General features: G+C 41.1%; 1 protein-coding gene across 2 annotated transcripts in view; it reads right to left on the bottom strand.

Annotated features, from left to right (window-relative positions):
* TEK (TEK receptor tyrosine kinase) overlaps positions 1–26,324 on the bottom strand; it is a 103,929-nt gene that overhangs the window by 35,632 nt on the left and 41,973 nt on the right. For both annotated transcript variants that reach the window (XM_067744552.1, XM_067744551.1), the window contains exons 2-9: positions 23,846–24,157; positions 16,729–16,839; positions 15,701–15,853; positions 12,303–12,434; positions 11,686–11,826; positions 8,857–8,985; positions 5,390–5,541; positions 3,293–3,437 (exon numbers count right to left, since the gene is read on the bottom strand). In XM_067744552.1, coding sequence (XP_067600653.1) covers positions 3,293–3,437; positions 5,390–5,541; positions 8,857–8,985; positions 11,686–11,826; positions 12,303–12,434; positions 15,701–15,853; positions 16,729–16,839; positions 23,846–24,157 — 1,275 coding nt within the window. The remainder of the gene's footprint in view (positions 1–3,292; positions 3,438–5,389; positions 5,542–8,856; positions 8,986–11,685; positions 11,827–12,302; positions 12,435–15,700; positions 15,854–16,728; positions 16,840–23,845; positions 24,158–26,324) is intronic.

Below are 26,324 nucleotides of genomic sequence, written 5' to 3'. Positions count from 1 at the left end.
AAGACAATAGAACATTAAACCAAGTGCAGGGCCCTGTGTGGACAGGTCATAAACCCATGAAGCCAGCCCTGCACATCACTCTTCCTGTATGAGAGGAGGGTTGCTGGGTCCAGCTCACATGCAACGGGAAGGGATTACACAAGGTCATGAATTCCACAAGGCAGGGGTCATGAAGGGACACGTTAGATACTTCCTACCTCATCCAATATCATTTGTCTCTTTTGACTTGTTCCTTTCTCCCTTGCACTCTATAAACAGTACCTGTATTTGGAGATAGGGTCTTTAAAGAAGAAATTAAGTTACAATGAGGTCTACAGTCATTCCTAATCCAATATGACTGTTGTCCTTATAAGGAGATTAAATTAGGACACACACACAGAAGGAAGACCATGAGAAGATACAGGGAGAAAACAGCTGTCTACAAGCTAAGGAGCAAGGCCTCAGAAGAAACTAACTCTGCCAACACCTTGATCTCAGATCAAGGTGAGATTACCTTGATCATCTAGCCTCCAGAACATCGAGAAAATTAATTTCTGTTGTTTGAGCCGCTCAGTCTAGTGTACTTTGCTACAGCAGCCCTAGCAAACTACTACATATGAATATAACACAATTTACTTATCCTTTCTAATGGTGATGGATATTTGGACTCTTAGGAATAATACTCCTCAGAACATTACTGAAGATTATTTGTTTTTAACATATGAACTCATTTCTTTTGAGCATAAACCTAGGCGTAGAATTATCAGGTCACAGGGTAGGTGTATGCTTAGCTTTAATATATATTGCCAGTTTTCCAAAGTGGTTGCTCCAGTATGTACTCTGGTAGTAAAGTCTAGTACAGTCAGCCTTCTGTATGCAGGTTCTGCATCTGCAGATTCAACCAAGAGCAGATCAACATTCAGGGGGAAAATTTAAAAAAACTCCAGAAAGTTCTAAAAAGCAAAACTTGAAATTTGCCATGTGCCAGCAACTATTAACAAAGTATTTACATTATAGTTACTATTTACATAGTATTTACATTGTATTAGGTGTTACAATAGTCCCCCTTATCTTCAGGTGATACATTCAAAGACCCCAGTGGATGCCTGAAACTGCAGACAGTACCAAACCCTATATACACTATGCTTTTTCCTGTACATACATACCTATGGTAAAATTTAATTTATAAATTAGGCACAGTCAGGGAATATTCAAATTGCCAGCATCACATTATTAAGTTAAATAAAGGTTACTTGAACGTAAGCACTGTGATACCATGACAGAGGAGATGGTAACTTAGACATCTTCTAAGTGACTAATGGGTGGCATGCATGAGACAAAGGGAGGATTCACATCCCCCGGCAGGATGGAGTGGGACAGTGTGAGATTTCATTATGCTGCTCAGAACAGTACACAATTTAAAACTTATGAATTGTTTATTTCTAGAATTTTCCATTTAATTTTTTGGGCTGCAGTTGACCCTGGGTAACTTAAACCGTGGAAAGTGAAACCACAGATAAGGGGGGATTATTGTTTAAGTAATCTAGAGATAATTCAAAGTATACAGGAGGATGTGCGTAGGTCGAACGCAAATACTATGCCATTTTATATAAGGGACTTGAGCATCAATGGAGTTTGGTATCCAGGGAGGTCCTAGAACCAATCCCCTACAGATACTGAAGGGCAACTGTATCTCTGTATCTATTTTTTTTTAATACAATGATTAAAGACACTGCTTAACTTACCTAATGGCTATTTCCATCTTATATCTGTCAATATGACAGTGAAGAGGCACCAGTGACTTAGAACTAGAGAGGTTTCTGTGCACTGATGTTGTGTGCTGTGTCTTTTATTTAAAAAATAAAAATTAGAATCAGTAACTCTTCTGAATCTTGGCAACATGGTTTTTTACTTATTATTATTTACTTTCCATGGGCAGCAAACATTTCAAGAAGCTTAAAAATAACATAATTTGTCTTGTCTGTATACCATTTCCTTTCTTCCAAGAACATGTATGATGTAAGAAATTATTTTGCTCGTGTTAATGTCCTACTGAATAAAACAGATCTGGGATTTTCCAATAATCCAAAAAAACATTAAAGATTCTGAGGTGTTTTATATGGGTTCTCAGGGCAGAGAATCCAACTCTGTGAGGCTGTATTTATGCTCGTACTGTTCTTGACCTTTTTAAAAAATATATATATTCTGGGTAATTACATTCAGTTCATTTACAGAAATTACCTCTGGGAACAACCAAAGCTTCCTAATCAGGTAGTGAAGTAGTTTATATACTAATCAGCTTCTGTTATCTTGCTTCTTTATCTTAACACAGGAGTCTCAGAAAGCAAAATGATCTACAAAAGATGATGCAGGGTTTGGAGTCAAGACCAGATTCAAAACTAAGATTGGCTGTTTGCCAGATGTGTTACCTTAGATGAGTTACCTAAACCTTCTGAACCTTTTTCTTGAATGATAAAGTGGGGATAACAATACTACTGTACACTGTACTCATAAAATTTAAATAAGATGAATGAGCACTTAGCTCAGTGCCTTTCTAGAATATATACCACAGAGTTGTTAGGTGTTTTTGTCTAAATGAATTAAAAAGTAACTTCCAAATTTAAAATTCCCTGTTGTATCTCTGTACACCAACCAAGCTAACTTGGATTTACTTCCACTTTATTTCTTCCCTGCAAGCCTCAAAGGTACACACATCCACTTAACTCTGAATTTTGAAATACTAATTCATAGTAGGAAGAATATTCAGAACTCTGAATATGGGAGAAAATCATTCATGTTAATTGTATAGCATAGCCTGGGCTTCATATTAAGTGAGTAGTCCTCAAAATGAAAATTCTCCAAATTATTCTCTACAGTGAATAGGAAGTCACGAGAATGATAAAGTTAAACTTTTTACAAAATAAAATCACTACCAGCCACTTTATGCCAGACACAATTCCACTATTTAACAAATCTTCGCAATAACCCTGAGTGGTAGATAAACTAAGCTGTGTTTACAAATAAAGAAAGGCTCAGAGAGGTCAAATTCATTTGCTCAGGGCCACACCCAAGTTTACTAGCTGTTAGCAATGAAAACCAAACCCAGGGCTATGTAACTCCAAAGGTCATAAACTTAATCCCTCCTTTCCATTGTAATGCACATAATTTTTTTTTTTAAGGCTTAGTGTCCTGGAGAACATCCAAAAGGTATTTTAGTGGTCAGAGAGCATTTCCATTTAGAAGCAGCACCCAGTGATACATAAACACAGCACCATCAAGGTTACAAGCTCTTTGCCTGGAAAATGGACCTTACCTTTAACAGAAACGTTGAAAGGCTTTTCCACCATCCCAGCCACTGTGTTCACACTGCAAACCCAGACTCCTGAGTCAGGGGGCAGGATCCGGTGGATTGTGAAGGTGGCCACTGAGAGATGACCCGTGTGGTTAAAGTCTTTTGGCTGGAAAGGTCAAAAAAAAAAAAGCTTCTAGATAGGTATAAACACAAAGGTTCTTAACACTGACCCCATCGCATTGTTAAATAAGGAGTTTTCTAGGGGAGATTAAGAAGATCATTGCAATGCTTGTATAAGCATTGGCTTATTTCCAAAGCTATTGTAGTAGCCCTGAAAGTTTATGTTGGATTGATGCCCACGCAGATCCTGCTGTTGTATTTGTGTGTTTGGGAGAGTGGGGCAAACACTTCCAAGCAAAGAGTCAAAGTCCTTCTAAACTGCTTCTGGTAACATTTGTTCCTTTCTGGTCCAATACAGAGATGGCTGGGTGAGAAGACAAAATGGCTTCCTAAAGTGTTTGAGGGGCTGCCGAGTATGGTATTGTGGAAAAAGTCAGGGCTCCGAAGACACGTGGACCTGAGTTCACATCCCAGCTCTGCCACTTTTGACCAATTCCTTAGTTACTTAACTTCACGCAGCCAGTTTCCACTTCTGCAAAAAGGGGACAGGTAATGTAGAGTAAGATGTGTATAGTACGGTCAGCCCTCACTAGATGGTAGCTGTGACTTCCACTAACTCATGGATACTCCAACAAGATTTTGGAAGCGGTCAGTTGGCTTCTGCTACCGAAAGGATTGTTTGAGTGGAATCAGGGACATCTGACGTGTGAACCTTCTACATATCCTGCCCCCAAGAGGTCACTTGGACCTGCCTTCTGGTCAAGTTGATTTTCAGTCATCTTTGAGAGAAAAATAAGATAACTATTTCAAAATCTTAGGTAAGAAAATACATCAATTTCCCGAAGATCACTTGTGACACAGAGAAATTTGAGGTCGTTCCTGTCTCTGCTGCATTTGGGATTGTTGGAACAGGGAAGGGAAACATATCGGAAAAGTAGCTTATTCCTTTCCAGCAAAGAAGAACGTTGTGATAGCACCCTAACCAGTGGTAGACACCAACAGTGAGGACAGAGACCCAAGGTATGTATTCAGACCTAAGGGATTCCGTGGATCATAGTTTCTGGATTGGAGGTGTGGGATCAGGTCTATCTAGAGTCAAACGGGTTATGCTGAACTCTCCTCTGCTTTTTGTCAAAGCTAACAACACCCTAGCTTAGGAGGATGCACGCCATGAATGGAATCCAGCCTTTAGCAGGGTGAGTGCTACACTGAAAATATCTAGTAGTATCAGGAGGTCAGATTAAGAATACAGCCACTATGGAGAACAGTATGGAGGTTCCTTAGAAAACTAAAAACAGAGCCACTATATGATCCTGCAATCTTACTCCTGGGCATATATCTGGAGAAAACTACATTTCGAAAAGATACATGCACCCCAATGTTCATTGCAGCACTATTTACAGTAGCCAAGGCATGGAAGCAACCTAAATGTTCATTGACAGATGAATGGTAAAGAAGATGTGGTATATTTATACAATGGAATATTACTCAGCCATAAAAAAATGAAATAATGCCATTCGCAGAAACATGGATGGACCTAGAGATTATCATACTAAGTGAAGTAAATCAGAGAAATACAAATATCATATGGTATCCCTTATATGTGGAATCTAAAATATGACACAAATGAACTTATGTATGAAGCAGAAACAGAATCATAGACATAGAAAACAAACTTATGGTTTAGAAAGCAAACTTATGGTTACCAAAGGGAAAAGGGGGAAGGGGAGGGATAAATAAGGAGTTTGGGACTAGCAGATACAAACTACTATATATAAAATAGATAAACAACAAGGATTTGTTGTTGTTGGGAACTACATTCAATACCTTGTAATAACTTATAATGGAAAAGAATCTGAAAGAAATATATATGTATAACTGAATTAGTTTGCTGTACACCTGAAACTAACACAACATTGTAAACCAACTATACTTCAATTTTTAAAAAGGCTATAATTTGTTCTACAAAAAAAAAAAAAGAAAAAGAATAACTCTTACATGGAGCACTGTCCCATCTGGCTTCACCAGGGTCATTTCTTCATTAGCAGGTAGCGGCCAGCCAGATGCTTTGCAGATGGGGTTAAATTTACCACTGTTTACTTCTATGTGATCTGGCAAATCCTCTATCTTTGGAGTCATCCTTGGCATGCCTGAATGAAGGAAAGAGCACTGTGAAATCTAATCTTTAACACAGCAGAAATAGAAATAATAAAAGTAGCTACCGTTTAGTAAGTCATGCACTGGGCAAGAACTTGGCAAATATTATATTGTTTTATCATCACGTAATAAACTTGTGGGGTGGGTGCTATTGTGGCTCCCATTTTAAAGATGAGGAGACTGAGGCTCTGAGTTCAGGTTGAAGCTCAGATCTTTTTTTTTTTTTTTTTTTTTTTTTTTTTGCGGTGCGCGGGCCTCTCACTGTTGTGGCCTCTCCCGTTGCGGAGCACAGGCTCCGGACGCGCAGGCTCAGAGACCATGGCTCACGGGCCCAGCCGCTCCGCGGCATGTGGGATCCTCCCGGACCTGGGCACGAACCCATGTCTCCTGCATCGGCAGGCGGACTCTCAACCACTGCGCCACCAGGGAAGCCCAAGCTCAGATCTTTATGACTCCAGAATTCACACTCTTTGGCCATAATGATGTACTTTCTCAGTGGACCCAGGAGATACAGTCTCAATATTGAAAAGATCACCAGCACCACATCTCTGCAGATCTTACTGTCCACTCCCTCTCTTGCTTTATAAGGGAATTTTTTTTACAAGAACAAAAACTAGTTCTTCTTTCACTCTGCAAGCCCCCAATACTGCCGATCAACAATATGTCAAGTTTTGATATCTGAGAGATGTCTCATTAATTGGGAAGTCTGCAAGTGGCCGATGATTAATTATATTCACATTTACATCGAAGAAGTAAAGTGGAATAAAACCCCCCCAAATCAATTTCCCATCAATAGCCAAATAAAAAATATTGCTGCCAACATGGAAAGGAAAAAATGTCTCTGGTATCAACAAAGGTATCAGGAGCCCTTGCTTGTTATCTGCAGAGTAGAGAATGAATAATCCTGAAATATAACAATTTTATTCTGAACTGTAAGGTCTTAGAGAATTTGGGAACATGTGTAACTAAATGTAAGACATGACTGAAAACAGTCCAACACTTAGTAAAGAATGTAGGAGACGGAGATGCACTTAAAGCAAATAAGGGGAACATTGGAAAAGTGGCTTAGTCCTTTCCAGCAAAAAAGAACAGCCGTCACCTACATGCTGCTCCACATCAGCGGTGGGTCAAGGTAAACACATCAATATTGATATTTTATATTGATATCCTATTTCTCAGGCCTAGAATGAAACAGGTAAAGAGTATGGAACAGGAGGGAAAAGGATCTAATAGCCACAAAGATAATTCCTTGATATATCTGCAGACTTGGAGAGATTGTGATTAGAAAATTTGCCAGACTGTTCAGCCTACACAATTACTGCCATCGGAATTCTTCAAAGTGCTTTGACATTTTCAAACCATATCTTTCCTTCATTGTCCCCTTGCAGTTTCTGCAGCTGGATGGGGGTGGAGGAACAGCTAGAGGGTGGAAGAGGGTGTGAGGGAAAGGGAGCTGCTCCCCAGAAGCCCGGAACCTGGTTCTAAGTTTGAGATTCTCACACTTTTTGTAACATCAGCCTTAGAACAGAAAGGAGGAAGTGGTGCAGAAAATTCAAATCATTAAGCTTGTGCATTGCCCACTTTCAATCCATGTTCTGGCCCACAGCCTTTCCTTCCCTTCCTAGACCCTCCCAGATTCCCGCCCTGTAACAAAGTCCAAACACTGGGGAAGAGGAGAAAGTATAAAGCTGACAAGCTAAAGCCTTTGAGAAAACAGTTGGTATTTCCCCACATATTTGCTCTGATTTTTAAAACTCACAGGCAGAAGTCCATAAATGTCTTACTATTCTGAGTGTAGATTTCACTGGACATACGTTATTTATATTTGACTGAAAAAGTAATATACGTTTATTATTTTTAAATTTTGAAAATATGCTTCTTTGGATTTTAAAAAGTATATTCTAGGGTAAGCGTTAGCAAACTTTCTTGAAAGGACTAGATAATAACTATTTTCAGCTTTGCAAGCCCTATGTTCTCTGTGGTAACTCCTCAACCCTGTTGTGTAAGAGCAACCTTCACGATATATTGTAAACAAATGGGCATGGCTGCATTCCAATACATTTTTTTTTATGAGAACAGATAGATGTTCTATCTATCTAAAAAGGAATGAGATACATACTGACATGTGCTACAATACAGATAAAACTCAAAACAAGTATGGTAAGTGAGAAAAGCCAGCCACAAAAGACCATGTACTGTATGATGCCATTTATAGAATAGGAAATATCAAGAATAAGTAAATCTGTACAGGCAGAGAGTAAATTAATGGTTGCCAGGTGCTGGGAGGAGGAAAGAATGGGAGTTACTGCTAATAGGTACACATTTTCTTTTGGTAAAATGAAAACATTCTAGATTATGGTGCTGGTTGCACAACTCTGTAAAAGCATTCAATTTTACGTTTTAAAGGGATGAACTTCATGGTATAAAAATTATACCTCAATAAAACTGTTTTTAAAAAAAAGTACACAAGGGACTTCCCTGGTGGCACAGTGGTTAAGAAACTGGCTGCCAATTCAGGGGACATGGGTTCGAGTCCTGGTCCGGGAAGATCCCACGTGCTGCAGAGCAACTAAGCCCATGTGCCACAACTACTGAGCCTGAGCTCTAGAGCCAGGAGCCACAACTACTGAGCCTGCGAGCCACAACTACTGAAGCCCACGTGCCTAGAGCCCATGCTGTGCAACCAGAGAAGCCACTGCAATGAGAAGCCCGCGCACCGCAACAAAGAGTAGCCCCTGCTCGCTGCCCGTGCGCAGCAACAAAGACCCAGCACGGCCAAAAATAAATAAATGAAATAAATAAATTTATTTTAAGAAAATAGTACACCAGATTTGGTTTGTGGGTGTTTGCTGACTTCTGCTCTACGGTAATTCTGAACTAGAATTATTTAAAACTTCATTTTGAGGATAATATTTTTCATTTTTTTCCTTTCATTATATCTTTCTTTTAAAAAATATTTTTTATCCAAATCCCTTCCACATAATTCTTCCACTGTTGTGGATATCCAGGGAAAAGGCTGGTCCTAGAGAAGAGAGCAAAAGAGGTAGGCAGAGTTCTCAGCTGGCCAGTTATCACTTAATGTGCTACAAAGAACACATGGTTTATTCCCTAGTGGAAAGGCCAGTGTGAGAGTCCATAGAAAAGATTCAGAAAGCTGTCCTTTAGAACATGGGATATATTCTTCCCTACTTCAGGGTGGAAACAGAAGGAGTTTAAGAATCTTGGGCTAGTGGGGCAAGAATTATGCCAGAAGAGCTTGGTTCAGACATGCTGAACCTGGCCCTGACTACAGTGTTACCTTGCTTTACCTTCTTTCTCACACTGGAGCCCTTGGTGTCCCGGAGAGCAGAGGCATCCTTGGAACCGATCACACATCTCCCCATTGGTGCAACTGCACCTAAGCTTACAGTCTGGTCCATAATAACCAGGCTGGCATGCTGTAAACAAAGACATCAAAAACCAGTGTTAAGATAGGGAAGGAGGAAAACTCAGGCTATAGGTGCCTAGTTTTACTTTTTTTCTCCAAGCTACCAAGTAGTATTAATTATCTGAATTACCAAGAAGTTAAAGGGTTGAGGAATTCTGCTTCCAGGAGAGTTGAATAAGCTCCTACCAGGTCACCCTTCTCAAAAATAACAACTCTATTTTAAAAACAACTACCTGAAAGCACTGAAGAGTGATGGGAGGAGGGACAGAGGGGACCACACAGGTTCTGAGGGGAACTGAAATTTGGAAGATGGGAATGGTGTGCTCCCCACTTTCAGCTTTTAGTCTAATGGTTGGTACAGTTGACATTGTGTGGGGAAGCTAGGACTCCAAAGAAAACCTGTAGTCTTACAGACAGAGGAATCTTAGAGGACAGAGTCAAAGCAACTACAGCCTCTGGGAAGTGAGAGGGAAAATCTAGAAAGGAAGAGCCGAGGGAGGAAGTCCCAAATCTTTGGCTGACCCCAGAACCACACATGTTAAGTGCAGACTTGAAGCAACCCAGCTACGGCTAAAAGGAATGAACTGAGTTTGAGTTGATGCCTGAGAGTCAGAGTTTGCAGTTTGAGTCATACCAAGCTGATTGCCTGACAGGACATAATGAAACAAAATCAACATTGTTCAGAGAAATATATCATATTCCAAGTCTCCTCAATGTAACATTCACAATGTCCAAAATACAATCAACATAAGAAGAAATGGAAAATTCTGACCCATTCTCAAGGGAAAAGAAAATCAACAGAGACCAACCTGGATGACCCAGATGTTGGAAATAGCAGCTACAATAACTACGCTCAGTGAAGTAAAGGAAAATATGCTCACAACAAATGAAACAATTAGAAATCTCAGCAGAGAAATATAAACTATAAAACATAACCAAAAAGGCATTCTAGAACTGAAAAACATAATATTTGAAATAAAGATTTCACTGTATGGATGTAGCAATAGAATGGCGATGACAGAAGAGTCAATGAACTTAAAGCTAGATCAATAGGTATTCAGTCTGAAGAATACAGATAGGGAAAAAGAAAAAAACGATTGGAGCCTCAGGGACCTAAGCGACAATATCAAAAGGTCTAACATACATGTAATTGTAGGTCCAAGGAAGGAGTCTGGGAGAACACTAAAATATCTCAATTCATAAAATCTTAGTGATTTCTTGAGCCAGATGTGGGCTGGAATGTTAATAAAGGTACTCCTATAAATCTGGGTCTAGAGACATATTCACCATGAAGTTAATGAAGCTTATGTTCTAGACTCCTCACATGCATGTAACCCTTCTGGGCCCTAGCAAAGTTTTCATATATGCACATGTTTTTTAAAATTTGTGTATGATTTTTTAATAGTCTTTAAGGAGGAACTGGATCTACCCCTACTCGGCGGCACCTTTTACTTTAAGGTGTACATTTCTGAGACCATGTGGGATTCCTCTACGGCTAAGCCTCCCTCAGTGTTCCACGGGGGGCAGATACAGCATTTAGAGGGAACTGACTGAGGTTTTGCAGGTAGCTGAAGCTTACTTTTGTGTAACTCTCCTCTTTGTCCTCTTACTCTAAGCCCCTAGAGCTATGCTGTCCAGTATGGTAGCTGATAGCCATGGAGGGCTATTGAGTTCTTAAAATATGGCTAATCCAAATTGAGATTTCAAAGACTCAGTATGAAAAGAGGAATGTAAAACATCTCATTAATATTTTTTCTATTGATTACGTGTTGCTATGGTAATATTTTTGATATATTGGGTTAACCGAAATATTACAATTATTTCAACTGAAATATTACAATTATTTCACCTGTTTCTCTTACTTTTTTAATGTGGATACTAGAATAATTTAAATTACATATGTGGTTTGTTTCTATTTCTACTGAACTGCTCTGTCCTAGAGCACTGTTATCAAGTGGCTGGAGACCCCATCACAGCTCCCAACAGTGCCAGTTGTGGAAAAAGCTGATTTTGTGAGGCAAATACTGAAACACCATTGAGCTCTGCCTAATCCACCAGGTTAGCATCCATTAGGGAAGGTCTAGCATATTTGGCCACAGGTTCATGTTAAGTTACTGTGTGATAGTTGATGTGAAAAGCTTATTGGAAAGTAGATGGGAAACACATACCTCTGAGCTTCACCAAATGGGAAAATATATATTTAAAAGGGTAGAAGGAATCTTCGAGTAGGTGAAGTTAGTATTGCTTGTGTAAGGTCCACGGAAGATAAGACCTTAACTTCCTCGATTTTCAAATCCCAAATCTTACCTGGATCTGACCTAAAAGCAATGATATTTATGATGCACTGAAGATAACAAATCTTCTATGGGTTTCCAACTCAAAGTGTGGTCTGAAAACCAAGAGCATCACCTCGGAGCTTGTTAGAAATGCAGACCCTCACGCCCCAGTCCAGACCTATGAAATCAGAATCTGTTTTAATAAGATCCCCAGGAGATGTATATGAGAAGCACTTTCTATGAGGTCCAGAGTCTTAACATGAAAGCATAATTAACTTTGGATGAAGATATCTTTGATTCAAAACCCTGTAATTCAGCAATAGACAGTTGAGTGAGCAGTCCAGGTATGTCCTACACGATGATTTCCAGCAAGCTGGATCTCCTTGGTATACCTGCTAGAACCTTTTCTCTTTAGGGGTGTGACTGGTACATACCTTCATTGCACTGCAGACCCTTCCAGCCTGTGGCACAGGAACACCCATAGGGGTCTGGGAGACAGAACACGTAGGACTTGCATCCCTCTGGTCCACTACACCTTTCTTTACAAGTTCTGCCAAACGTGTGCAGTTCACAAGCTGTGGGTGAGAAAAGGATGATTCAGAGGCAAATATGCAGCCCTTTGAAAACGCAGGATTCTTCTTTTTAAGGGTCTCTCCTAGACCAGTGAACATGGAAAATAATCCAACGTAAGCTGTGGAATTGTCAGTGTAAACACACCCTTATGGCCCATTTTATAGATAATGAAACTGCCTCACAGAGAGGATACGCCAGGCACAGCCCCCAGTAGTGCAGTTTGCGGACTGCACAAACCTAGGGAGAGGCGTTCACACCACAGAGGTCGTAGATTTGTATACTTATTACAACTTTTCAGTGGTTGACAATAAAGAGCCTTTAAGAAAGGGCACCTTTTTTGAATTTACTCAAAGGTACCATATGGGCTCACAGAGGCCATTTAGCTTCCATTCCCAAATGGGTCCAGATCTAAAATTCTAGATCCAGCAACAATGGCTTTTTAAATCCACAGGTTACTCATCAAGCACTTTTGACTTACCCTTCTCACATGTTCTCCCCATGAAGCCAGGAGGGCAAATGCATTCTCCGGTATCTTCGTGGCAGATCCCATTGTTCATACAAGCAGTGCAGACACGGTTACATTCAGGTCCCCACTTCTGAGCTTCACATCCTTTTTTTAAGGAAAACAAGACTATGGTGAGTGGAGCAACTTCATTCCCCAAAGCTTTATTGAGCACCTGATACATGTTAGTCATGTGAGTGGGCACTGGTGAACGAAGATAAATAAAACACAATCTCTGCTCTCTAAAAGCTAAGAGTCCAAGGTGGGAAACAGACATGTGATAGAAAATAATGATAACGACAAAGACAGAAGTACCTAATTCTGCCTTAGGGTTGGAATAGGGCATAAAAGAGGGCTTCTCAGAGGAGGTGCTATGTGCGTTGAATCTGCAGGACCCACTAAGTGACAAAGAAGATAAGGCTGGAGAGCGTGTTCTGGGCAAAGGCTAGGTTGGGAGGAAAACACGGCATGTTTGGAGAGCTGCAGTTACGGTTAGAGACAAGAGCAGTGGTTTTCAAAGTGTGACCCCTGACGAGTAGCATCACTATTACCTGGGAATCTGTTAGAAATGCAAATCCCAGACTCCCATCAATGACCTACTGTATGAGAAACTCTGGAGGTAGCCTAGCAACCTATGCTTCACAAGTGTTTCAGATAATTCTGAGGCGTGCCAGAGTTTGGGAACCTCCAGTGTAAAGAATATGGAGAATAACCCAAATGGGAAAAGAATTTGAAAAAGAATAGATCCATGTATATATGTAACTGAATCACTTTGCTGTACACCTGAAACTAACACAAAATTGTAAATAGTTCAATATAAAATAAAGATTAAAAAAAAATAAAGAATGTGGAGACAGAAGACAGCTAAAAGGGGAAGCAGGAGCTAGTAGCCCCCAAATATTTTTCAGGTAGAAAACATATAAGAAATGAAGCAAGATACAAAATTGAAAGTACAAGAATGGTAAAATGCTTCTAGATTCGTATTTCCTGGTTCTTTCTCTCCAGCACTTGGTGATTTCAGATTGTTATTTAGGATACCTTCTGATAAGGAAAGCTCAGGGGGAGCGGGGTAGGGTGACCGTTTGTGGTCAGGAATTTAGTTTAATTTTTCTTCTGAAAGGAACTAAGGTCTTTGTCCCTGAATATTAGTCTCGCAGTGGTAAACTTGGACCTGCGCCTACAGCTTATAATATTTTTGCCAAGAACTCCTAGTTATCAGTATTTTGTCTAAAATAATCAGGAAGACTGTCAACACAGACCCAGTCTTACAGGCAACCACTTAATTGATAAAGCTACAAAATGTCTCAAAGCTACTCTTTACATGCCTTAATATATAAAGGGAAAACTACTTCTGCACAATTAGTGATTTCTGGAGAGCCAGACCACAGATTATCTTCACATGATGAAGACTAATGATGGCAGACACTGGAGATGAAAGGGGTTCTCCTGTCACATTAAAGTATGTCTCTAACCTTGCACCGATCTGAAGACCTGTCCCAGCTTCACTCCTAATCCTGGGAAAGAGGAAGGGATTAAGCTCAAGGAAATACTTAAGGTGATCTCTTAGAGGGATGCAGAAGACAGGAAAAGAGTTCCTTGATAAGCAACAAGTATGCAGTTAGGCTTCTGTTATTTTCTTCAAAAGCCTCATGGTTTTGTATTTTAGGAAACCATAGATCCGTGGCATACAGAGAGAAATCCTATAAACTTAATGTTTTCGAGAAATCTTTTGCCATGGAGAGAATTTACGCCGAAAAGAAATCCTACACATATAACCAGTATGATTTTTAATACACATCTTTAAGCACTGACTATTCCTAAGGTTCAAATCTACCTGGAGAGATACCTTACAGTTATGAGAAATGAACAAAATGCCTTCAACTGTACCGCATTTCTTGGTAAACATCAAAGAGGTCAAAGGGAAGGAAGTAGTTTTAAATAGGATGGTTGTGGCCCAACTCAAACTTTCTTAGAATGATTTTGGATATTAGCGGTGCTTCTCAAACAGTTTTATTGAAATAAGAGCCAAAGAGAATGAATGTGCTTCTAGCCATCTGAAAAGGAGACAACCTGGAGATCAAAATGTGTTTGAAGTCTTTTGCTTTATCTTAAAACTTCAGGGAAATTTAAAATTCAAATCTATGATAAGTCATGTTTGTTTTGTCATTTAAAAAAAAAAAACTTTAAACCTTTTACCACATATCGACATTTGATGTTTTTGATATTGTGTGAAAATCTGCCAATTTACCCCAGACTATGAGTGCCCCTGGTACATGGTGCTATATCGCACTGGAGAGACCATCTTAATGAAATGAATGCAAATTGTGTCCTTGCCATTCAGACTCTCCGAGAGTAGAGAGGAATGAAAGGGGATTTCACCTGCCCAAACTAGATGAACCACACTTTTCATATGTCTATTTTCATATCGCAGTATCTGTTTATCTATTTATGTATGTACCTGCTCTGCTTGGGAATTACCCAAGGGACAGTGATTCATCTTATTATCCTTGTATTCTCAACACCAGCACAATGCCTGGCAGAGACTTATAATCAACACGGATTTGTTGCATGAATGAATGAATGCATAAATATAATGCAAAGCAAAATAAGTACTCTTCACAAGTTAGCGATGCTAATCATTAGAGGAATGACAGGGCATCCCTAGTACTCAGACCTGAAGGCCTGAACATTTAATATCATGAATACCTAACATAACCGGAGAAAATTCAGGGCAAATTTTTTGCTTTCTATAGATCAATTTTTGTAAAAACCACTGGTGAGAGTTACTACCCACTTTGATAGTTATAATGGGGGAGAAGTTTTCACCAGTTCTAACTCTTGCATTTTTCAAACCTGAAAACAGAAATCACATTTGAGAGTTAAATGATCTGGAAAGTTGGGATTTACAGGAGACTTAAGGTTTAACTAGATACTAGGCCAACCCAGAAGGCCCAACTCATCTCCCTGTAGCAGACACCTTTTGGGAAGACTGTCCAGCTCACAGTGATTACCATTCTGTATGTAGTATGTGGCTCCACCCTTGTCTATAGCTCATTGGTCTAGGCGAGTAGACACCTGACACGTGTCAGGCCAATCTGATTGTTCATCCTGAGAGTTCAACATTTAGAAGTAAAAGAAACATCACTGAAGCTAAGTTAGGGTCATGGTAGCCTCCTAAAGTCCACCCACCCTCCCCGGTGCTGAGCCCCAGATCTTCCCTGGAAGATCTTTTCTGGAATTTGCTTATCAGCTTTTCCATCGATTTTTTAAAGTCTTCAGTATACTTTCAACTAATCCCTGGTTTTTGCTTAAGTAGCCAGAGTCAGTTTCTGCTACTTCCAACTAAAAATCCTAACAACCACACCATCACTTACTCCGGACTATTAGCCTGGTGAAGGCCGAGGTGAAGAGGTTTCCTCCTATGTACCTGGCCGAGTACACTCCAGCATCCTGGGGCTGAGCATGAGGCAGATGCACTTCTAAAATATCAGGTACTTCATGCCGGGGCACTGAATGGATGAAGGAACCTGTAAGGGAGAAAAGTGGAGAACAATGGGTCTCACTCAAACACTCCTGTTTCCTTGTCTGCCCCCTCCACGTGATCAGCTTTCCCTGGCCTGATACAGAAAATGTGCTCTAGCGTATTAGATGGGGGGGAGAAGAATGAAAAGGCTGAACTATCGAATGCTCTCCCAAACGTTGAGAAAAGTATGGTGTTGGAGCACATAGGTTAGTCTATAGGATCTACCACCAAACACATGAAGGTGAGGGTAGCCTAAATTTCTCATCTTCTGCAGGGAGAGGCACACCGACAAAGCTGGGGAAAACGTCAGGTAAACTTGCCAACTAATCAATTAAGAGATAACTAGAATCACTACTCCAACCTGTAAGTCATTCATCCACAGAACTCAGAAGTCTCCATCAATATTCCAGCGGCGTCAGGAAACTGCCACCAGGTGGCGCCAAACCGTAGTCAGACCCAGGCAGATTTGGGTTGCGCACTTGGACCCCCAGAACCCCTGCCAGTTGGCTTTCCAGGCTCACTCTGGTCATTTCCTTAGCCTTGCAATCAAACAGCATCCCATTTTACATGGCAGAATTTGAGACCCCACATATTACATCATGATGGGACTTTCTTGTACGTTCATAGTTCTTGTACGTTCATAGTTCATACTGTATATTTGTAAATGTACAATGTGTAAAAATCTTTACTTTAATTTACTTAAGTAACCAAACATGTTACCTAAGACAGCTTCTATCATAGAATCTGATTAGCTTGCATCATAGTAGCTTTACTTCAAACATCTGCCCCCAAGACTGCAATAAGATAATGACCCAGTATGTTTTACGCTATCTGATGTCTCGCACAACAGTGTCAGAATGACACAAAACACATACTCACCGTTTTTGTAAATCACTGCATCTTCTTCTTTAATCAATACCTTTTTGAAAGATATGTTCACATTATCTCCCCTGTCCACAGTCATAGTTAAAGTAGCTGGTAGGAAGGAAGCTTTTAAAAGAGAGAGAAAAAACAAATGAGAAAATGAGGTTATATATCTTTTCCAGGAACAAATGAACCTTGACTCAGAAGATGAGGCCTATGACTTGGCAGGAGTCAGCTGGTTTTCATGAGAGCTTAGAGAGCCACACTGTGAAGGCAGAAGATGCCTCTGAACCATGCTCAGAAGGACCTGAGCTTTGGGTACATCTGCTTGTTTTCCTCAGCGCCTGCTGACCTGGGCACAGTGCCCTGGAAGACTCCCACACAGATACCGTGGTGCAGATAGTGACATGGGGTGGACCCAGAGGGAGAGTGGTGGAGATCAAAGAGCACCGTGAGCCCTGGAATTAGACAGTCTTGGGCTTAAGGCCACCCTCTGCCACTTACTGAACCTTTTTTTTTTTTTTTTTTTTTTTTGCCGTACTCGGGCCTCTCACCGTTGTGGCCTCTCCCGTTGCGGAGCACAGGCTCCAGACGTGCAGGCTCCGCGGCATGTGGGATCTTCCCGGACCGGGGCACGAACCCATGTCCCCGGCATCGGCAGGTGGACTCTCAACCACTGCGCCACCAGGGAAGCCCTACTGAACCTTTTTGACCCAGTTATTTCACCTCTGAACCCCTCAGCTTCCTCATCTGTAATTTAGGAGTAAAAGTATTTACCTTAAACTGTTGTTAGGAATAGTAAATGATGTATGCCAAACCCCTGGGTGCTTAGAAGAGGTCAGGATCCTTCCCAAATATAAACAAAGGCCACGCCGCTGTGGTGACACGTGCAGTGTGGCCATGAGTGGCAGGGAAGGCAGGCAGGGGACCTCGGGGCCGCCTTCTGGGGCTCCCTCTCACCTGAGGAGGTGCTTCATTTAGCAATCTAACAGAACAGCTGTTGCTCTCTACGACATGCCCTCAGGCTCCTGTGAGAACTATCTGACCATTTCAGGCTGTTGTTCCTTTCTCTGCGGTTTGTTTATATTTTCTGCTCCTTTGTGTGAAGATTGTTTAGCTGACCGTGGGACTTCTCGCTCAGCATTGTATTCTGAAAAGGAACTGAGATTCTCCACTCGGCTCAACTCCAGTGTGGCTTTACGTTTTCCCCATTCTGTGGTTTTTTTTATTATTTCAGACTTTGCGCCTCTTAAGCTCCCTGTTTTGGGGGTCGGAACACAGTCACACCAGAGTTCCCCTGCCACCCAGCTGGCCACCTCCCGCATTCATGGCTCTAGGTGGATCGTTCTCTGCTGAGGACTCACAAAGTGCATCCACGAGCCAGCCTTGCACCTTGGGCTTCCTGATGACACAGGAATCCGACCTGTACACAGTACGCATAGACTGATAGTCACGTGACTCGACTGGATCATGAAAACAATAAGCCCCTATTGACCAGGCATTGTTCTAAGCACTTCACACATATTTAATTTTCATAAGATCTCTAGGAGATAGGTACTACAATTATCCTACTTTTACAAATGAGGAAATCAAGGTCCAGAGAGGTCAAGTAACCTGTTCAAGGTTACACAGCAAGCTCACAGGAGAGCCAGGATTTGAAGCAGGTAGCTCAGCTCCAGAGGCCTTTCATAGGTCATATAACACCTTCTTTTAGAAATGAGATTGCTGAGGCCTAGGTTATGGGATGACTTGCTTGAGATCATTTGGATTGATTAATTAACTCACAGACCTTAACTACGAACACAATTCACTTATTCCTTAAGCGGTGGAGAAGAAACTAGAAGGTAGTAAAAGTTATAAACAAAGACGCTTCTCATGGATGAAAAATAATTGAGCTAAATTTCAGTTGTCTCCTTTAATTTAATGATAAATAAAAACTGAGAGTAATAATGTCATTTTACGCCCGTTGTTATTTTGTATAATTTCATAACAGCCCTGTGAAGACCAGATATCCACAGTCTGTCAGTGTGGAGATGGAGTTAAGGGTGACCAAGTCCCTTCCCAAGGCCTTCTAACAATAAATGTGAAAGTTGAGACACAAACTCAAGAGCTCCACACTTGTTCCAGACATCAGCCCTCCAGACCCATCCTGCTCCGGGCCCGGCAACCTTACCTCTCACTTCCAGCCATGCTCAACTGTACTCAGTCCCTCAAACAGATCCCATGATCACTCACGTCCAAGTCATGAACTTTCTCCCTTCTCTTCTGCTCCTTCCTTTCCCCTGTGTCTCACCAAGTCCTACTCATTCATCGGTCTCCATTTAGATGTCACTTTCTCCAGGGGCCTTACACAATCCTGGAATCCAGGTTAAGTGCCGTCATACTGCCCTCCATATACCCTGTCCTTCCCCATTACAGCCCCACTCAAACTAGGCTGAGCATTCCAGGAGGGTAGGCTCATGGCGGTTTTGAAAGGCAACACAGGGATCAGACCCAAGTTTACCTTCCCAGGTCCAACACGGGAAACCAGGTATATGAATGCTTTTAGTTACAATAGTTATAAGACTTACCTACTAATATGAAATCATAATAGTCCTCATCAGATATGCATTTGGTAATGATTAAATTACATAGCAATGTGTAGAAAATTGCTAGGGAGATGTCAGGCACATAATAAGTATTCAGGAAATGTTAACTTTGTTGTGTTTCCCACGTGTGGCACAAATAGAGGTTTAAGAATACTTGTGGGGGGCTTCCCTGGTGGCGCAGAAGTTGAGAATCTGCCTGCTAATGCAGGGGACACGGGTTTGAGCCCTGGTCTGGGAGGATCCCACATGCCGTGGAGCAACTAGGCCCGTGAGCCACAAATACTGAGCCTGCGCATCTGGAGCCTGTGCTCCGCAACAAGAGAGGTCGCGATAGTGAGAGGCCCGCGCACCGCGATGAAGAGTGGCCCCCGCTTGCCACAACTAGAGAAGGCCCTCGCACAGAAACGAAGACCCAACACAGCAAAAATAAATAAATTAATTATAAACTCCTACCCCCAACATATTCTAAAAAAAAAAAAAAAGAATACTGTGGAATGAAAGAATAGATGAATGAATCCGATTTCAAATTTTCCTATTTTCTTCATACATTTAACATGCTCATGTGAGTTATTTAGGTACAAATGGCTCCTCTCGGTCAACTTCACAAATCATGTTTGGGAAATTGGATGTTCTTAAAGCAAAGCCATTTCTCAAATGAAAAGAGGAAGAAAAATAACCTAGGTTTCTTCCGATGGAACACTCTGTAATAGATCTTCGGATGTGAAAACGTTCCAAACTTCATTTATACCTCCCTATCCCCAAATGCAATGTGCAGGGAGGTTTGAAAAAACTGCTTTTGACTTTTTTGGATGATGCCATTGATAAAAATCCCTTTGGCCATTTGGAGCCTGTGAGCCAATTTAAGCTGTGTTTTGGCACATCTCAAATGGATTTTCCACTTCCTCCCCAGATGCACGAGTCAGCAGCAAAGCAGGGATATAGTGATGTTTATCCTATCCTGCTGTGTCCCTAGGCGGGCACTCCTGAGTTCCCGTGATGTTTAACCAGGGAGTTAAGAGCGTCATGAAGACACAGTGTTGGAGGTTTTCTTGACTCACCATAAAGGATATCACTTTCCTTACACCATATTTCAGCCATTGGATGGTCAACAAAAGAAAATCAGTTCAACAGCTTGAGATGATGTTGTTATTCAAATACAGGAGAGAAAGTACTTCCTATTTTCCTATTTTGTCTAAACCTCCATAATTATGTTAAAAGATGATATTAACATTTTCCACAGTTGAGTAGCAAAATTAATAGTCCCACTAAATTACTGCTCATTCCAAGGCACTAAATAATGACAATTACTGAACATTTACTGTGAGCCAGATAATGTTGGTGATTTCATTTGATTCTCAAATGTATGTGGTAAAGTCTCTATCCCCATTTATTTTTTCAAATGAGCAAACTATGATTTCAGGTAAGTAATTTGCGCTGGGTTATACCAGCAGTTGCAGAGCTAGGCTCAAACCCATGTCTGACTAACCTCCACTCCCGTATCTCTGTGCTCTAGGTTGCTTTTTGGGGTTTCAACTAGAGTTTGTTGTACTTTATAAAACAAGTGCTCAGAATTGGGGTGGGTGGTTAAAGTAAGTGAGAGTGATATAGAGAGGGTAGTGCAATAAATACAGACTCTGAAGCCAGACCGCTTGGCATTAAATCTTATTCCCACCATTTACAAACTGCTATTGTTATTATTATGTAAATTGTTCTGCAATGTCTCACTTTACAGTGAGCTTTCAGGAACATATCTACTGTGTAAATCAAATCTTACACTCATGGGAGCTGGCTTCTTGTATATACCATCTTACTCTTATTTAAAACCTAAGACGCTTTTGAAGATATTATACCCATTTCACAGACGATGAAAAATGAGACCAATAGAAGTTGAATAACTTGCTTAAGGCCATACAGCTGGTAAGTGGTAGAGAAAGAATTAAACTCAGGTGAAGTTGAGTCGAAAAGCCATCTTCTCTTCACTGTTCCTCACTACCCATGCCTGCCTTAGCCTCATTTAACTGAACTTAAACTATGCTTTACCTGTGCTGACCTGGACTCTCACTTTGGCGGGATCATTACGGTTGGTTTTGTTTTGGTTTTTTTTTCTGCGGTAAGCGGGCCTCTCACTGCCGTGGCCTCCCCCGTCGCGGAGCACAGGCTCCGGCCGCGCAGGCTCAGTGGCCATGGCTCACGGGCCCAGCCGCTCCGCGGCATGTGAGATCCTCCCGGACCGGGGCACGAACCCGTGTTCCCTGCATCGGCAGGCGGACCCTCAACCACTGCACCACCAGGGAAGCCCTACGGTTGGTTTTTGACTCCCAATATTCTGTTTTAATTTGCTCTACGGATTCTTATTTATACATTTTCAGGACAGCCCAGAAAGGGCACTTCTCATGTCAAACCTGTGAGATCACTGGGGCACAAATCTCAGATCATCTTCATTCAGAATGTGGGCATAACAGCAGAAGGACATAACTCTTTACACAAGTCAGATCCCAATGACACATGTGAAAAATAACAGAGCCGACTTTTCAGCCACGATAGCTTTGGCACACCTCACATCCCTTTGTTCAACCTCTCTTCCCTCATCAGAGAGCTGCATTCCTGGGAATTTCTGTTGTGCACTTTTCCCACTCGCCTGATGCCATTTAAAGGTGAATGTTATAGTTTTGCTAAGAGGGCCTTTTCCCTCATTTGTGATGAATAATGATTTTATCACTTTGATCTTAAAACGAGCTTGCTGCCTTCAAATTTTTTAATTACCACCATTAGCAAATTCAAAGAAATATTTTCAGGTAGACCCCAGCTAGGGGCTGACTCTAACCCCTTGCTACTCAAAGTGTGGTCCTCAGCCCAGCAACGTCTTATCCCCTGGAACCTTGTTAGAAATGCAGAATCTCAGGACTCTCCCCAAGGATCTACTGACTCAGAGTCTGCATTTTAACAAGACCCTTAGGGTGATTTTATAAGCATTTTTAACCTTGAGAAGCAGTAATCTAAAAAACCTACAGATTCCTATATAAAAAGCTGACAGTCAGAAATGTGCAGAGGTGCATAATTTATCTGGCTCAATTTTACAATTAAAAATCAAATCCTAAAGAGCTCACAATGTCATTGTCTCATGAAATGACACATCCTCAGTCCACAGTCTCGTGTGGTTATGATGATGTTAATTTGGTGAGGACCCCTTCATTTTAGTAATAACCAACCCAGAGAAAGGGACTGAGGGTGAGGGGCCAGATCATTTCTGTCAGAACAAGGAGAGGTCATTTCTGCTGGAATCTGTACCTTCGTCCCAGTAGATAGCATCAAGAGCACCAGAAGTCTACCTGCCTGTCCAAACTTGGGAGCCTTAGGGCAGAACAGAGTCATTAAATAATGTTTACAATGACATCTCCTCCAACTGCCATGAGTTTGGTGGACTGGCCCAAAGATACAGCTCAGGACCCACTTCTATTTTGGGAGAAGGGTTCCATCACATCACTGCTTTTTGAGGCACAGAAAGGAGTAATACTCTTCCTCTGCACAAGGCTCTCAAGGTCCTCCTTCAAAAGTTCTGGTGTTCTGTGAGCTGGGCCTGGGTACTCCACTTCTAAAATTAAATCATGTCGCCTGAAAAAAAGGGTCCCAATTCTTCATCCCTCCCTGTATCCATACTCGTGGCCATGTAATTGTGTAATACCCTCCCATTCTGACTTTAGGCTCAGCTGTTCGACTTGCTTTGGGCAATAAAAGTGAGGCAGAAGTGAGAGTATACAGTACTAAGGTTAGGTTTCAAGAAGCCTCGTGTGTTTCCGCTGGCTCTCTTGCACCCCTGCTGTCTCCATGAGAACATATCTACATTAGCCTGCTAACGGATAACAGTCACGTGGAACAGAGCCAAGGTAGCCCAACCAGGGCCAGCCTAATAAGCCTAGAGCCAGCCAATATCCACACACATGAGAGAGCTGCCCAGTCAAGATCAGCCAGCTATCAACCCAGCTGACTTAGACTCACAAGCTATGAGTCATTATCATTATGCCACTGTGGCTTTGGTCGTGTGTTACACAGCATTATTATGTCAATAGATAACCACTGTACCAAGTAACTAATTAAATTGAGTTATTGAGAGATGTTTCCCTTAATGTTTTATTTCTACCATATTTTTCCTCTGAAAACATTAACTTCTGTTATGAATACTCAGAGGCCAAGAAAACAAATAAGGAATCAAATGAAAAATCAATGAGAAAACTCAAAATAGCCCATAGTTTGGCGGTGGACACTTGTCTTCATTGCTGTGAATCATATTATATACACGTAACATGTTCATATCTCCATCAGGACCATGGAGCCCTTAGTAGAACATGTGATATATTTCATTTCATCTCATGAACTAGGCACAAGGTCTAGTGAAAGGATTGTATGTGAGGGAGTTGGACTAGATCATCTCTCATCTCTAATGCTCTCAGGCAGCTCATCCCCAGCCTGAGTGAGCAGCTGTCAAGACAAGAGGCGGGTGTGGGTCTCAGTGGACCTCACCTGCCCACAACCAAGGGGCACGTTACCTTGTTGGCGCATCTTCATGGTCCGTATCCTTATTGCCTCTCCTCGAACTCGCCCTTCACAGAAATAAGCACCATTGATTGTACTAGCCTTTTCTCTCTTCCAAACAACTTTTTTAGCCCATTCTCTGGTTGCATCTTGAGTAACTTCCAGTGGATCCTGGTGCTGGTTCATTAAGGCTTCAAAGTCCCTTCCTATGATGATGGGCTCATGGGGGCGCCATCCAGAGGCGATGCAGGTGAGGGATGTCTCAGCGTCAGACACGAGAGGTAGGGAATTGATCAAGATCAGGTCCATGGCACCGTCCACTGTTGCTAAAAGGAAAAGACGGAACATAATGTATGAGGAAGGTTATTAACATGGCCCCACAGGATAAGCTGGTGTTTACAAAGCCTTGTCTAAAAATAACTGTGTGAGCCGTCTTTCTAAAATGCTACTCTGATCATGTGCCTATCTCTCATTGGACAAAATCCCAAACTCTTTACCATGGCATCAAGACTCTTCATCACCTAGACCCTGCTAACCACTGCTGCCCCATTGCATGCCCTAGCTGTAATGGACTATCGGTTATTCTCCATTCCCAAAACAAGATGTGCACTAGGTGTCTTTATGCACTACAGTGCCTGAGACATAGTTAAGTATTCAGTAAGTGTTTGCTGAATTGAGACAAATTCATGATAATGACATTATCATTATTTATCATTAATTATTGATCAATTAATGATAATGTGGTTCTACCCCAATAATAATGTATTCTAAAGAAATATGTCAATGACATACACCATATGCTAACTTTATAGACTCTCATCATTATCAAAGTATTGCCTGATTCCACATTAAATTCCGCAAGCTAAGGGAGGGACTGAGTGAAGTCTACATTTCCCTCTGACCCTCATCTTTGAAATGAGCCTAATAAGACCTTTCTTGCAGAATTCTTGTAAAGATTAAATGAGTTAAACTACATAAGCTGCCAAGCACTGTGTCTGCAATATACAGGATACTCAATGACCATTATTTCATTTCTCTTTATTCTGCTTCTGAACACCTAGCCCCAAACCTCAAATCTTCCCAAATGTAAAAAGAAAATCCTACCTGACTTTTAAGATTTATTTACTAAGTGATAAAGCACATTTACAAAAAGAAAACCCTCTCATTTCACTTTCTTTCTCTCCCTCTCCCTATTTCCCTTTCTCTTCTCATTTCCAAAGTTTCGAAGATAAGCAAATGGAATCTGTGCCTATTCTCTCCTCTTGGTGAATGTGGAAATACCAGGGATGGAGGTTGTTTTCTGGCTCCAGTGATGGTTGCTTCTCAAGTCTACATAAAATGATCAGGAGACTAGAAAGGTCAAGCACAGCGGGTGATGAGGGCTACTGGAGTCTCAGGGACCTTTATGTAGATGTAAAGTGATTCAAGTATGTTCCATGTTATCTCATTTAATATTCATCAAATTCTCTCCTGGGAGTATGCGCCATGATCTCATTTTTAAATATAAAGAAATTAGGGCTCAAAAGATTGAGTAGCTTATTCTATCTTCCACAGCTATTGAAGTCAGAGCTGGAATTCAAATTCTCACTGATCTTTCAGTTCCTTAGCTATACCATGCCCTTTCCTACCTCAAAACCTTTGGACATGCTGATCCCTGTGCCTGGAATGCTCTTTTCCACTCTTTTCATGGCTAATTTGTCTCATCCTTTGGGGTCTTAGCTTAAATGCCTTTCTCATGGACATCTTCTTTACTTATCTTATCTATAATATCTACACACTCTCATCCCATAAAGATTACCACAGTCTGTGATTATTTTATTTGATCTCTCTCCTCCTAGATGATACATTCCATTAGAATGAGAATTGAAGCTGTTTTATTTGCATTGATTTACATAGGAATATTCTACCTATTCTCAGCATATAGAGGACTTAATAAATATTTGTTGGCTAGATGGATGGATGGACGGACAGATGGACAAATTTTATACCAGATCTAGTTCAGTTTCACTAATTCACTTGGCTCCCACTTGTTGAAACATGAGGTTAAAAATGAAAGTTCTCTTCTATTCACAATAGCCAAGACATGGAAAAAACCTAAATGTCCATTGACAGATGAATGGATAAAGAAGATGTGGTATATATATACACACACCCCATGGAATATTGCTCAGCCATAAAAAATGAAATAATGCCGTTTACAGCAACATGGATAGACCTAGAGATTATCATATTAAGTGAAGTAAGTGAGAAAGAGACAAATACTATATGATATCACTTATATGTGGAATCTGAAATATGACCCAAATGAACCAGTCTATGAAACAGAAACAGACCTGTGGTTGCCAAGGGGGAGGGGTGGTGGGGAAGGGAAGGATTGGGAGTTTGAGGTTAGCAGATGCAAACTATTATATACAGGATGAATAAACAACAAGGTCCTACTGTATAGCACAGGGAACTATCTATATTCAATATCCTGTGATAAACCATAATGGA

The sequence above is a fragment of the Pseudorca crassidens genome, chromosome 7, assembly GCF_039906515.1.
Source record: "Pseudorca crassidens isolate mPseCra1 chromosome 7, mPseCra1.hap1, whole genome shotgun sequence".
NCBI lineage: Eukaryota > Metazoa > Chordata > Mammalia > Artiodactyla > Delphinidae > Pseudorca > Pseudorca crassidens.
This window is presented reverse-complemented; position numbering and strand designations above follow the sequence as displayed.